Here is a 15,162-nt window from a genome sequence, read left to right as displayed (position 1 = left end):
CCCCCATACTGGAATTCCAGCACAGCTTATTCCGGCTTGCCTCCTTCGGAGGATGATGCCCAGCTCTCCGCCAAGACGAGTTCCCTGATAACACTTAACCACAGGAAATGGGGGGTTTGGATCACCCTACAGGGATTCGGACAGATTCATTCACTCCAGGCCCACTAGGATAGGTAGCGCTATGTAGGAGCATAATATAACAGTGCTTATATGTTATCATATATTCGCTGTAACAGCACAATGGTTAAATTGTTTATCTTCTTCACGATTCTTGTAATGATGATCACACTATTCTGTTTCCTTCTATTGAATATCTTAGTGCACGTATTTTACATTAGAATCATAATGCTTCAATTAATATTGAAACTCCATGTGTTTATTTCTTGTGCATCTCTTTAGGTATGCATGCGTTACAGTTATCTGTTTCCACAATTTCCTAGGGGAGTCATTATGGTCATGTTCTGTGGTTGCACATTCCACCCATTATCTTGCCAGGTTAGGGGTACAGATGGTGCACTGTGAGCTAGCAGGATTAAGGCAACATATCCTTATGGTGTGCGTACTATCAGTCTTACACAGAGTTAACATTTATGTTGTCCTCAAACACACTATATTCTAAGTTACTGTATGCTAACAAGGTGATTGGTTAATCTTAGTAGTAGGGGAGGAAGGGGTGTTGTGTTGAAGGTAGGTCGAGATCCATTCCAGATTTTTAGGATATTCACAAGCGCTAAATATGCACACAATGTTTATGAACAGGAATGATTAACAAAGTCAGTGGTTATCCTTAAAATGAGGCAAATATTGATACTCCAGAGTCTACGTTGGACAGGTTTTCTCTGCACAGTTTCAAATTCTCTAATCTAGGCCACTGTTTGATGGAAGTGCCTCGAAAAACAACACATTCCCCAGAAAAAGGATCATCATAACATTTTTAATTGCTATTTTTGGTACTGCATTCACATAAAAACCTGTTCTAACAGTATTTCTGATTTACAAAGGATATAATAAAGAAAGAAATATTTTATACTTACAGTATAGTATTTCATAGTCTCCCGAGTTTGACATTATGAATTTGTTATCTGGGGACCAGTCGAGGTGTGTAATATAGCTGGAATGTCCCTAAAAACACAGATTGTCAACAGGCATCAATACATTTCGGTTACTAGAAAAGTCAACTTTAACTACTAATAACTTTCCTGTCAGAAATATATTTTCTTTGAAACTTTACAAAATCACCTGTGATCCAAGTAATTACATATAGAGAATTGCGTTATGTGAATATCATCAATGTGTTTGAAAATGGTGTATTAATGGTTTTATCAGCCACATGGCAAACATTCTCAGGAGATTCAGAAAACCTTTTCAGCCATGTATTTCTCCTGGAAATTAAGGCCATGTTAACAAAACATTTTCTGTGTGCAGTTCTGAATTTTTCCAGACGGAGGTGATTCTTAATGATGAATCTCTCTCTTTAAGAAAGAGAAGGGGAAAAAACAGGAATCGGATGATTAACACAGGTCTAGTTTAGTGCTATTCTTCTCAGCAATATTTACTGTAACCGGGACCAAAAATTCTTATGGGACATAAATTGAAGTGGTATTTTATATCACCCCAGTTTTACTTTGCAGACATGCCTGATTTGAGCTGGGGTTGCAGGTGGGGCTCACCAGCACTCATTTTTCATCAACAACTTTGATCCAGAGCAAGAGAGGAGAAAAACACCAAAGAAAGAAGAAGAGAAAGACAAACAGTGACACAGGGAGAAAGTAAGGATGAAAAAGAAACTGACGGAGTAAGTTAAAGTTGCAAGGAGTGTTTGATTAGGGATGTAAAAGGCATGAGGTGGATTCAAGACTATGTAGCTTTGGACACCCTAATCTTCGATAACACCGGCTGTAGGCTTCAGAATAATAACTTTTCTTTTTTTTATTAAGTGCTGCTTTGCATTAAGCCTTTTACACCCTTTGACCAATCTAAGAGGATGACCTTTAGTTAAATGGAACAAGTGAATTCCGTACAAATTTATCAAACAATAAAAATGCCAGTTAGCAGAAAAAGAAATCTATATATATATTAAAAAAAAAGCCTTGAGCGGCAGCCTAAACACTTCTTTCGTGATACCTGTATCCACAAAAAATCTGAATGAAATTATACCAAGCGACAACCGTGCCACAGATTTGACAGATTTTGAGTGAAATCCAATCTTATTGACAAGTTTGGTGCAATTCCATTCAGGAGCTTTTACTTTAGATAGGCCTTTAGACTGGAATTAAAAATGGGAAATGTTACTTCTGAGTTACCCGAAAAGAGCTAGCTAGAACATAGATCAAACTGCAATATATTTTGAAACTAAACATTAATGAGATAGTCCCTTTCATTACGTGTCTTGTCAGGACATATGCAAAAACCACAGTTGATGGACAGAATGAAGAACAATGTCATACATTCACCCCAGTACAGAGATCTGGGCCTAAATCCATCGTTTTTTTGCACTCCACACCACCCCAGTTCAGACATGGCCATATGCAAATCAGTCTGCAAATCAGTCCATGCCTTCCCTGGACCAGAAACAAGCTTCCGAGGACCGGTTTCTGGCATTCCAGCCCGGCTTGCTTGAATCCAGTGGTTTGGAGAGCATGGGACTGAGCAAGAAAAAAAACGATGGATTTAGGCCCAGATCTCTGTACTCGGGTGAATATATGACATTGTTCTGCATTCTGCCCATCAACTGTGGTTTTTGCATTTGGCAGACGTGAGTCCCATGCTCTCCACACCACTGAATTCAAGCAAGCCGGGCTGAAGACGGCTGGAATGCCAGAAACCGGTCCTCGGAAGCTTGTTTCCTGTCCAGGGAAGGCATGGCTTGGCAGTTCGGGCTGGACTGTTCCCGTGAGGCACAGGGTCAGACTGATTTGCATATGGCCATGTCTGGACTGGGGTGGTGTGCAGTGCAAAAAACGATGGATTAGGCCCAGATCTCTGTACTGGGGTGAATGTATGACATTGTTCTGCATTCTGTCCATCAACTGTGGTTTTTGCATTTGTCAGGACATAAGCAGTGCATTTGGCGGGGTGGGTGTGTGGTTAAGGTTGGGGGGGTGGGGATAAGGTTGGGGGCAGGAGTTCTGTATGCAACTCACGTGATAATTCAAGCCACCCTCAATCCAACACGTTACCAGTGGCACAAAAACATAAATCACTACGAAGAGCGACAACATGGCAGGTGGCCTCAATTACATTTCAGCGGTCTTCCAGGTTTGCCTTCACGAAACAATAACTTTCAATTGTGGTTTTTCAGTGAATTTGAAAATGTTTTCATGATTCACTTCAATAACCTACTACTAATCCATGTTATCTTTCAACGCTTTATTATATGAAGTTTCGCAGCTGTACAAAATTGAACATTTATCAAACTAAGTCACAGGTGAATACAATAATTTATAACACGTTAATAGCTTGTGCACATTGCAGCACAGTAACTGAAATTAATATTAAGGAAGAACCAAGCTTTAACAGAAAACATCAAATAACTATCATTCAGATAACATGTGCATTCTAATTAATTCAGCTTTGTTTCAATCTGCACTCTATCTTTTATTTATGATTAGAGTCAGTGAAAGGTGAATAATGAAAGGCAATTAATTACTTTTAATTTTTTTCTTTATGTAAATTGAATTTCATTGTAATGTTAAATCAAGGGAACCAGGCAGTAGCACTGAAAAATGAGAGGGGAGAACGACTATTGATGAAAAGAAATTCTAATAAAATATGTGCCATGGAGTATTCTAATTCATGGAAATGCAAGGACAAGTATGTTAAGTAAGTAATGTCAAGTAATCATAAATTGTTGTGTTGATTTATTAACGTAAAGGCAATTTACATTAAATTCTATTGTCCGTGATGGGGGTTCAGTACCACAGAGCTATATAAATTAAATTTACCTCAACACCACTGACTAAAACAGTACAAGGCTTGGACCAATATCTTAGGTTCCGGCCTTTAACAACTGCTGTTACCCTGGACTATAATGTCTAATTTGAACACTATCAACCTGCACATCACTTACTTTGCAGGATGGAGGACCCAGTAAGCTCTCAACCACAGCCTGACTAGATCTGAATCCGCTGAGTGAGTCCACTGTGCAAAGGGAGCCACTCACTCTTGAGGTATGGTATAGTATGGCACCCCTTGCCAAAGCACTCCCTCTCCCCTTGTTCGGGAAGGATCCAGTTTGTAGTCCTTGGAGGCTCAGAGACCTCTCTGAGAGAGTCCACTGCGTAAAGGGAGCCTCTCGCAATAGAGATAGGGAAGGGATACCACTTCCCTTGGGATCACAGCTTACTGGACTTTGGACGTTGCCTTGACTCGTCTACCGGTTTGTGTCCCCGTCACCCTTCCCCTCTTCTCCCCAGGCTATTTCTCTCACCCTCCCCTCCTCTTTCCCACCTTCTTTATCTCTCTACTTCCCCATCTCCAACCCCCCCTGAATCTCTCACCTTGCCTTCTTTTCCCCTTACGTATTTTGTGCTTATTGTTTTTCTCGACCTTACAAGTAACTATGTTGCCATGCTCTTAGAACTGTTTAACCTTTGTAACGATGTAACCTGTAACTATAATCTGATGCTCATGTAAAGCGCTCCGATACATCCGGGTCTAGCCAGCTCTATATAAAACTTAAAAAAAATTAATTAAAAAAAATCTCTAATGAAAGGGTTCGATTTTCCAATTATGATCCTACACAGCTTATTTTTAATATCAGAGGAACTAATCCTCATGTTTTGCCCATTTTCAAAATATACATAAGTGCATTTAAAAGTAGACGAGAAACAATTCAGTAAGCGTGAATAATGCTCAAACTAATAATCTGTTATGTACTACCAGCATAAATTACTCCAACCTCAGGAAAGTTACCCACCAGTGCTGCTCCAAAATGTTTTCAATCCCATAGTCCGAAAGTGAAAACTACGCCGTTATGTTTTATTCTATTCTGTCCGTACTCATGCATTTTCACTTTAAAAAGAAAGAGGAATAAAATGGAAGTGGTAATCATGTTGTCGACCTTGAGGAGGCTAAAACCTTTAGTCAGCCTTGGAAGGCAATTTTGGGAAGCACACTTGCGTACCACTGCTTCAATTTAAGGCACAAAGATCAGAGGCACTGCCGGGATAGTCTCCATTTGCACACAATGAATGTTTTTTATTGTACATGACATTGTGTGCACACGTAAAATTCAGCGCTAATGGAAGGCTGCATCTCAATATAAATCACTTTTCTTTTTTGATATACTGGGATCTGGCATTCATCAAGGACTGATCTTGATCAGCATAAACCTTACTAGAAGACTATGGAGAAGTATGTGGAAAAGAAGACAATAATCCTCCTAATACACACCAATCTTCAGCTTTAATATTTGTAATAACTAGACCGCATATTTAGGATTTGATCATATTCCTTTTTGTTTTATTTTTTTAACTTTCCCAGTAACCTTTGAGATCCTTTCCCAAGTGTCACTGTATATGGCCAAAAAGTTGTTTAACCCCTTGCGTGCGCGCGAGCACTACCTCGGTAGTGCTGCGCACGTCCGTTGGCCGACGCGGCCACGACCGTGCAATGGAATGCCCACACCGCGGCGGAATTGCATCAGCCGTTAACTGATTAAACACATTTGCTGATGATTACTGCCTGGGATTGAATGGTAAAATGCAGAGGGATTAATAATGTATTCATAATGTATTGTCAACCTCCACAACTGCTCACATATTCAAACGAACAAGAAACCTTTCACATAAATAGTGAACACAGATTAAACACATTTAAAGAAAGATTCCAAAACATAGATTTCTTATGTGCTAAGCTTCAACAAATGCAGGAGTATATGTTGAATTTTAATATAATATTTTAATATTCAACCTTGCTTAACTTTTGTTCCAGGCATTTAAGATAGATTTCTACTGACCAGACTTCGGCTGGGGGGTTTTCATAGACTTGTCACTATCCCCAAAATAAACAATTGGGCAGAAGATCTTGATCTCTGTACCTGTGACAATCAGTCAGCACAATCCACGTCACATGTTGTACTTTTTTGCAAATTTTTATCAAGATGTGTGGAAAATCTGTTTATTACCAATTTTGAAATTATTGGGGCTTTGGCAATGCCGACCGGCTTTTCTTGCATTACAACGTCTAAACAACGTGCATAATGTTTTGGGGATTTTAACTTTTTTTATACGAGTCTTGAGACAAAGGAAATGTATGTCAATTTAATCTCTTTATCTGTAACTTGAAATATGATCGATCTCGCTATGTACAATATTTGCTATGATTTATGGTTGAGATTCTTAAATGTGTTATTCTATCCATGACCTTAATTGTGATTTTTTTATGTGCTTTTATGATGGTTTCATATGTGTGAGAAAGTGCCATCTTTCTTGCATCGGTATGCCGCCACTTTTTGCTGAATTGCTGATGTGCTTTGACTGAGTGTGCTCTGGACTCCTGCAAATCAGGTGCCCAGGGCCTATGTTCCTTCCCTAAAACTGTATTGAAGCTGAAACCCAATTGGCATCTCTGGCCACATGTCAGCCCCTGGAAAATGGTACCATAGGTACTGAGGGCATTGTGACCAGCCAGAGAAGACCCCTAAGGGCTGCAGCACTTGTTGTACCACCCTTAGGGGCCCTGCACCCTAACACCCACACACTGCCTTCTGCAGACTGAGTGGCCTGGAGCAGAACTAAACAAAGTCTCGACATGGCACACATCCCTGTGTGCCATGCCCACAAACCCACTGCCCAGGCATACATCAGTCACCCCTCTAGCTGGGTGCCCTATACCAGTGGTGTGGGCAAAGGTGCATGAGCCCTGTGCCCCTACAGTACCCATGGCCATTCCTGGGCACTGTAAGTGCAGTGATGCCATTAACAGTATATGGTGCTGGGAGGTTTCATTACAAACTCCACAGCATCATAATGGCTAAGTTGAAGACTGACAAGTTTGATATCAAACTTCTCAGCACATTAAACACACACTGAGGCCAGTGTGGGATTTAATGTAAAATGCACTACAGAGGGCATCTTAGAGATGCACCCTGAAACCTAACCTACAATCCACGTCTGGTCTGAGAGGCTGCTACAGAGCAGTCATGTTGCTGGAGCCCTGGGCGGGGAGACCCCGTAATCCTGGGCCTACAACAATGCACATCCTGGGCAAGGTGCTAGGCCTCCTCCCCAGGATGGGCAGGGGGAAGCTTCAAAGGAATACCGCCTTTGTGAGCTTCACCAGACCACTTGCTGTACTCAGCAACTGGCCTCCACCTGTTCTAACACCCACTCTGGCGGGAAAACCTACGCTAGGAAAGTGGGCGTGCCAGCCTGTGCCAACTCCACCCTTCAGGTGGGAGAGGCGAGGTGAAGCCCAGCGCAGGGCTCCAGCCATCTTGAACATGGAAAGCCCTGCCCAATTAGAGATAGGCTCCTCCCCCCTTCCCCTTCCCACAGGAGAGGAGCAGGATAGGGTGTGTACTCACCCCAGGACAGGGACCTATTGGTCCCTGCCCTTCCCCTACCTGTAACGCCCCTAAATGCAGTATTTAGGGGCACCCTGAACCTTCCTTCCTCAGAACCCGATTTCGAAACAAAAAAGAAGACCAAGAAGAAGACGACCTGCCGTGCAGCTGCTAACTCGAGGACAACACCAACTGACTTGACTCAAGCCCTACAAGCTTGTTTATCCTTGAACCTGCTCCTGCTAAATCCCGGCGTCTCCTGCTGACAGCAACCTCAAGAACCCCGGAGGACCTGCCTACCTTGACCCTCTTAGAGACTGTGACTCCCACGAGCAGTGGCTCTGCTCAAACAGCAATACCCCTGGTGCCAGCCAGGAACCGCGAATCCAGTCCAGTCTGCACCCGCCGAGCCCGGCCTGTGCCCAAGTGGACAAAGACCCTGAGGACGTCCCCCGGCAATTCTTACCTGGAATCCAGTGCCCAAGAACTCTCCTCGACGACCCAGATGACGCCTGCAGATTCAGAACGATGGACCCCTCCTACCGCGACAAGCAGAGGGTAAGATTTCCCGACGTCCAAATACACCCCGGCACCCAGCGCCCCCCGGCCTCTTGTGCCCAACTCCGGGGTGCCTACCTACCCTTCAAGATCCCAACTTACCCCTCGAAGTGTTGATCCCTCCAGAAAATCCACCGTCCCCGGGCATGCATCCTTTGTTCCCTTTTCAAAATCTCCATTGAATAACATTAAGCGCCCGACGGCTCAAAAGCACCCTGCACCCAGCCGCCCGAGTGCCCCTGGCCGTGCAACCTGTGTCCTATCCTACTTCCCCATTTGCCCTGAGCAAGCGACCAGGAGCCCAGCTCCCACAGCCGCGTGGCCTGCTAGCCAGCAGCCACCAACCGAAGGCACCCTGCCTCTCATTGGATAATATTGGGCCCAGATACCGCTGCACTCGGCTGCCCCTGTGCAGCTGAGGGTGTACCAACTGTGCCTACCTGACCCCGGGCAACACCCGAGTCTATACCCAGAACCTTAACTCTGCCAGTCAAGTACTTACCTAAAAGCTGATAACTCACTTTTCTTCCATAGGCTAACATTGACTGGTTTCACTCAGAAATTCTTCCAAGTGTGGTAGTTTTGGAACTTTAAAATATTCACCTAAAATCAGCCGAACAACGAATTCCGATGTACTCGCCTGTTATCAGGAGAGACCTCAGGGCTCCACCTTTTAGCCCAGCACCAATCCTGAAAAGTAATTTTAACCGTACTTGCCTGTAACCTGAATTTTCTTCCATAGGAAACCATTGACCGTTTTTCTGTGAAATTTCTTCCAAGTGTCGATTTTTGCAAACTACAAATATTCTTTAAAAATCGTACCAACTACCAAAACGTAATTACTTACCTGTTTTAGATGGAGGTCCCAGGGCTAAGCCTAGGAGCCCAGTATTGGATTACAAAAATAACAAGAACCTACTTTAACTGCAAAGTGAATTTCCTTCCATAGGATAACATTGGTAATTTCATCTGAAAAAGTTTTTAAGTGCCAACTTTTAAAATACAATAACATTCCTTAAAAATCACTACTGTAACCAAAGCGCTTATACCTAACTGTTTACAGCTCATGTCCTGGGGCTGCATCTAGGATCCAGTCCTGTGGTTAGAAAAGTAATCTACAAAGTAACTAATTGCATTCAACTAGAAATTCCCATTGAGCTCAATGTTGCATTGTGTTTAAAATTGTGTTGCCTATTGCAACAAACTGTAACAATTACCTTCAAAAAATCTATTGCCTATTTGAAAAGTATTTAACTAAAGTAACTAATTCTGAGAAAGTATATTTTGCTACCTTGTTGGTTCTAAAATAAAGCAACTATATCTTTTGATACAAAACAATTTGCCTAGAGTTCAGTTCTTGAGTGTGTGAGACCATTTGCTAACTGTGTACAACAAATGCTTTACACTGTCCTCTAATACTGCCTTACTGCTCGACCAAGCTACCACTTTAGAGAGTAAGGTTATATCTAACTTTAGCCTCTGCTAAACCTCTGGGGACTCTATACACACTGTACCTTACTTTGGTCCAGTATATATAGAGCCACTTTCCTACAATATGGCAATCGAATAAAGCTTTCCTTCACCAAATCTTATCTCCCAAGTACATGCAGCAGCAAATATTCATAATACAATCTGGGACTCGATTCACATATTTCAATCAAATGATTTTGACTTAAATGACTTGAATTAAGTTGGTGGTGACATCCACTTGCACATTCGCATTGTGAGAAGTTACCACAACAAAAACAAGGCGGAACAAACGTATACAGAGGTGCATGCATATAACCCCTGAAGGTAAAGTGGATAGGTAACCATGGTGTACCAACTTCTGAATTTCTCACTACAATAGTTACAGGGCTATCAATGGGTGAGCACTCCAAAATAAAACTGAGGGAATCTGGGCCTTGACGTGAACCACTTGCTTACCAGGAGAATTAACGAAGATATTACGTGTATCACCCTAATCCTCCTTGGCACCAACGCTGCTTAGAACAATTCCCAGGAAAACTAGCAGTATATAACTGTACAGTAGCCTGACCAAAAATCTTTATGGCAATTTGCCAAAATCATGAATAACATATGTAAATTAGGGCACAGAAGCACACTGTGCTTCAAGAAGGGTAATGAGATCACTATTTGAAAGAATGCCCTGACAATAGGAAGTATTTTTCAGTTGGGCTGCCACTGAGAACTTTAAAATTTAACAGGAACATTCATCCTGCTTCTTTTATTTGAATGCATGACATAGCGGAAGCAGCAGGTTGCCTAATTTGTGGAACAAAACATCTTTGTGAATGGGGAAAGGAACATGAAACTAATTTGGTGGCCCAAGCGTATTGTTGACTGGCAGGGTTTTTTTTCAAGAACCTTCGCAGCATAGTCAGGGAAAAAGGACATTAACTTTAAAATAGAATGGATAAAAAATAAAAATCTAGTAATAAAAGTAAAGGAGAACAGCAGGTTTTCAACAAGTTACACACTGAACTGTACTAAACAGCCTTGACTATCATGGGAAATAAACAGAGAGGAACAGGTACTATCATAATATTTTTGTATACCGGAGTTTTACATTAGTCTGGGTAAACATGCAGAACCACCTTTTTTGTAAAACGGATTCCAGGACTGTCCAACTGGGATTTTTAAATTTGGAAGGAGATAACACCAATGAGGTAAACCAAAAGATAGAGAACTGAAATCATGCATTTCAATTCACATTCTGATTAGGCTAAATGACTTTGCTTCTGATTATGTGAACATGTATTACTTACAGTGCATTTTCCATATCTGCTATATTTTCTTCCATTTTCTGTAACCGTGTAGAGGTAAATAAAGTTGTCATGGGATCCCACTGCCAGAAACGTGCCATCTACATGAAGAAAATCAAATTGCATTGAATGTTTGTAAATTGTTGATATCAGTTGTGGATCAATCGCAAGAGAGCTTATCTCAACACTGCCTTGCCCTTATTCCAAATTTCTAGCACATTTACAGTCTGACTGGGTGACTTACCAATCATTTATGGGAAGAACCGGTGTGGTCCAATTAGTAACATTGGTAGTTAACGTGTGAGACAAAAAAGGGTTAACAGTAATGGGTCAGAAAGTAGGGGAAAAGCAGATTTAAATCAGAGGGACATAATGCGGGCAGATTCCCCTACCTTGTTCCTTACAAGCAAATAACAGTCTTCTTTCTCAGGGTGTCAATGGGTTGAATGCTCTTAAAGGGAGCACTAGTTCTGCCTCATCCACTTGGTCTAGAGATGAAGACTGCAGCAAAGGCTGCCTGGATAGTGCAGGACAAAGCCGCTGTAATGAATACACACTATTCACTTCCGAAGCATCCCATCAATGCATTCCTGCTTCACAAAAAAGAGGCGGGGAGTGCTTCAGGTCGAGTCTAGCTGGAAAAGAGGTGGAGGTCTGGAAACTAGCATTTGTAGGATAGTCTACAATTTGACTTTGCCTGTATGTGTCTTGTATTGTTGGACGACCTTGTCCATTGTAGAACAGATCAACTTTTTCACACCAAACACAATGTTGACGACATTATCAGGGGTATAAGAACTTGAACCAAAGCTGCCAGAGGGGACGAGTGCAGCTTGCCACAAGTGCATTAGCTGGACACTGGGAGAGACGTCTGGGCTATTGGACCTTCTTACCCTGCTTCGCCAGATACTTAATTTCCTTGTTCTTTATACAATATTTCTTTGTAATTCAGGGAACCTGACCTCACCACCAGACACTGAGCTGGGAGATTCTCCTTACAAAGCCAGTTCTGAGGACCCTGCACTTCTGTTTAGAAAAGGAGAGACAATTAATTCTACGGGAATTTCCCTTTTATTCCAGCTGGTCTTTTACGTTTTAAAAAATACAATCTCTATCCTTCATGTTATTTGAGTCTTACTTTTAGTATAGAATGAAGGTTTCATCCAGATAAGCTGAGGGAAGACAATGACACATTTCCCAATAAAAGTTTTAGGTATAATATAGATCCACTTCAGAGCTACGCATCATGACCTACCTAGCGAGAAGCGCATCACTGACAGCTGTTCATTGCCATCTGTATGTATGGAAACCAGATCTCTCGTCTCTGCATCCAGAACAAACCACCTGTTAAAAAAGACATTATTTGTGAACATATATTGGATTCCATATATGATAATACAGAGACAAAACAATACTGTAGGCAATCCGTTAATTACGATTTTTATGCGATAGATCAAGCCACAGTAATGTGGAATCCAGGCTACAAGTCAACGTTTTAAGATGCATCTGGACCTCCCCATCCTCAAACTTGAAGGTTAGTTCAAATATTCTGGGTGGCTGATAGCCATGCCACCAATTCTCACAAGCCTCTTTTTTTACGACTTTTCTACTTACTGCACTAACAGTCACTCGAATTGGCGACTGCGACTCGGGTCGGACTTTCCCAAAGCTACCATACGGCGGGATACTTAATTGGTGCCTTTACAACACTTAGAGGACAACATACACGCTTTGCCCAATGGCCATTCAACGTATTGGCCTACTGTGAAGCGGTCATTTACATTACCTCCTATCAGATTTCAAGAACGGACACAGGTCCAGGAAATTCCGCCTTTACAAAATAGCCCTGACGAAGTTCTTTGTGAACGAAACGCATAGGCTGAGGAGTTTGTTTTAATTGGAACAGAATAAAGAAACTGTTTAATACGAATTGGAGCTCTTGGATACTTTCTTCTGGTGCACCGTCCTTTTGGATATGAACTTTGGAATCTGCTTTGCAGGAGTGTGTTGGTGCGGCACACTCTGGACGTACTGTGCACAGTATATGGACTTATATATCATACTTTGAAAGTACTTGTGCATAACCTTGGTCAGCTTCTCTTGTTCTTTTATAATTAATTCTTACAAGCCGTGGACATACCGGCTAAGAAGGCATTTGGAGTTAGCAGTACAAAGGGCTAGACTGCCAAAGGCCATAGGGTCAAAACTTTTCCACTCCTGGTCTGGAGAAACTGCACGAAAGCCATTTGGGTTTCATTTGGCAGATCACGCATGCATCACTAGATTCCTCTGAGAAAGGTGCGAGTACAAGTAATTTGTATCAGATGGCACTGGTCTATGGTGTCATGAAAACTATTTGAGGATTGCTATGCCAAAAAAAACAAGCATTTGCAATGCAATAGGTCTCGCATTAGGAAAGTTTGAGCTATTGGTATTGTAAATGACAAATATTTTATTTATGTGTTGGTTTTGAAAATTTCGAAATTAATAGCTTTGTCATTTACAATGCCAATAGTTTTAACTTTCGCAAACGTGACACCTATAGCATTTGTCTCTATAACATGCAAACTCATCTTGAAACAAACGTACACTGCTAGGCTAAACAGGGACTTACAGGACAACTTTCACATAATGCAATTGCAGGTCCAAATGCAATTCTGACTCAGTAGCGTCAAGAAGGAAACGCTGGAAAAAATTCTGATAGTTTCACTGACAATTACTGCAGGCAGAAAGAGTGCAAGATAAGACACGCAACAGTTGATTCCGCACTGTCAGGATGGGGCGGGTCTGATGCGCTGATGATGGGGAATAAAAAAACATGTATCAACCGGGCTTGTTCTTTTACAAAATATTATTTCTCAAGAAATATAGTTTGATAACTAGTTTTAAATGCGTGCATGCTGTTTGCGAGGAATGCAGCTAGAGAAAGCAAATTTAAAATACAAAACACGTGTGCAATGTTATCAAGTGGATTCTTGACGTAAAAACAGTGTTCAGTAAGTGTCAAATACTGACCAAAGACAAATACTGCAGCTTTCACATAGGACATGCAAAAGAATTGTCAATGGCAACGGGCGCCGACTAGCAGGAAATGCAGCAGGAGGTGGTGCGGGACGGCACGCAGCGTCCAAAAAAAATAAATAAATAAATACCGCCTTCGGGTAAAGTCCGTGCTATATAAAAATGCATAAATAACTAAATAAATAAATACTGCAAATCACCGCTGTCACTCTGCCGGCCTGCGACCAGGAAGTCAGGCAGGCCGGCGCGACAACAGGAAACAGGAAGTAGGAGGGCGGGAGCCTACCCCGCCTCCCACGGAAGAGCCGCGATTGGATGGAGCCGTGTTTGGAGCACCGGAGCAGGCAGGAGCCTACCCTGCGCCCCGGTGCCGAAGGAGGGAAGAAGAGTCCTGCTGCCGGGCCCTGCAGCTGAGGAGAGCCGCCGCACGAAGGAAGCGGTGAGTGGGTTGCTGAGCGGGGGGCGGGCGGGGGGGAAGCATGTGTGCGCGCGAGTGCGGGCGGGCTTTGTATGTATGTGTGCGTGCGTGTGTGTGACTGTGGGGGGGGGGGGTGTGAGCGAGTGTCTGTGTGCCTGTATGTGTGTGCCTGCGTGTGCATGCGCTCGCCTGTGTGTGCGTGCGTGCATGCAGAGGGGTGGGGGCTGCCTGCCTGCGTCTGTGTGAGCAAGGGCTGTGAGTTACTCTGCGCATGCGCGGGTACTCTGCGCATGCGCGGGTCAGACGCACGCTCCCGCGGTGAAAACTGCGAGGAAAAACGCTCGTAACAGATTGGTGTCCTCATTCCCAATAACGGGCCTAACGGGCCACAAAAGGTCTGAAGCAGACACTCTCAATGCTCACGCATTGAGAGTAAGGTCTGCTCGACCTAAAAAAGACTTTGCAAGCAGCCTAAATTGGCTTACTCAAAGGGTGCAAGGGTTCAGAAAAGGATGCTGACAGCTACAGGATTTCTCTCAGGTAAGACTTTGGTTCTGCAGTGGATTTAGGCAATTCCAGTGCTTCTGTAGCCTTTTGTACAACAGAAACAAAAAAAGACTAGAGACAAGCGACTGTACCGACGAGGAAGAAGAGTGTCAGACTCTGAAGTGTCTTTTTCCTTGCCCTGATAATGTTTATTTGGTATCTCAAAAGGCTGATCAAAATGTTACTCCACAATTGCAGATCTCTGGGCTCGGCTAGTGGTTCATCGCCAAAAAATAAATTGCTGAACCGTCTTCTTTGCCAAGGGGACTATCTCAGTCCTCTATGAAGGCTTTGTAAGCAGCTCTGGAATCAGGTCTGAGGATGGCACTGGCATCACTGGCAGTGTC

The 15,162-nt window shown here is 42.8% G+C and overlaps 1 protein-coding gene across 1 annotated transcript in view; it reads right to left on the bottom strand.

Annotated features, from left to right (window-relative positions):
• The window catches only part of LOC147662083 (echinoderm microtubule-associated protein-like 4), a 133,666-nt gene that overhangs the window by 24,815 nt on the left and 93,689 nt on the right, over positions 1 to 15,162 (bottom strand). Inside the window, exons 12-14 of the mRNA XM_086951124.1 lie at positions 12,086 to 12,174; positions 10,834 to 10,931; positions 1,035 to 1,122 (exon numbers count right to left, since the gene is read on the bottom strand). Of these exons, the coding sequence (XP_086807250.1) occupies positions 1,035 to 1,122; positions 10,834 to 10,931; positions 12,086 to 12,174 (275 nt within the window). The remainder of the gene's footprint in view (positions 1 to 1,034; positions 1,123 to 10,833; positions 10,932 to 12,085; positions 12,175 to 15,162) is intronic.

Source organism: Lissotriton vulgaris, unplaced genomic scaffold, assembly GCF_964263255.1.
Source record: "Lissotriton vulgaris unplaced genomic scaffold, aLisVul1.2 SCAFFOLD_4152, whole genome shotgun sequence".
Lineage (NCBI taxonomy): Eukaryota > Metazoa > Chordata > Amphibia > Caudata > Salamandridae > Lissotriton > Lissotriton vulgaris.
The sequence above is the reverse complement of the archived record's forward strand: the minus strand, read 5'-3'. Positions and strand labels throughout refer to the sequence as shown.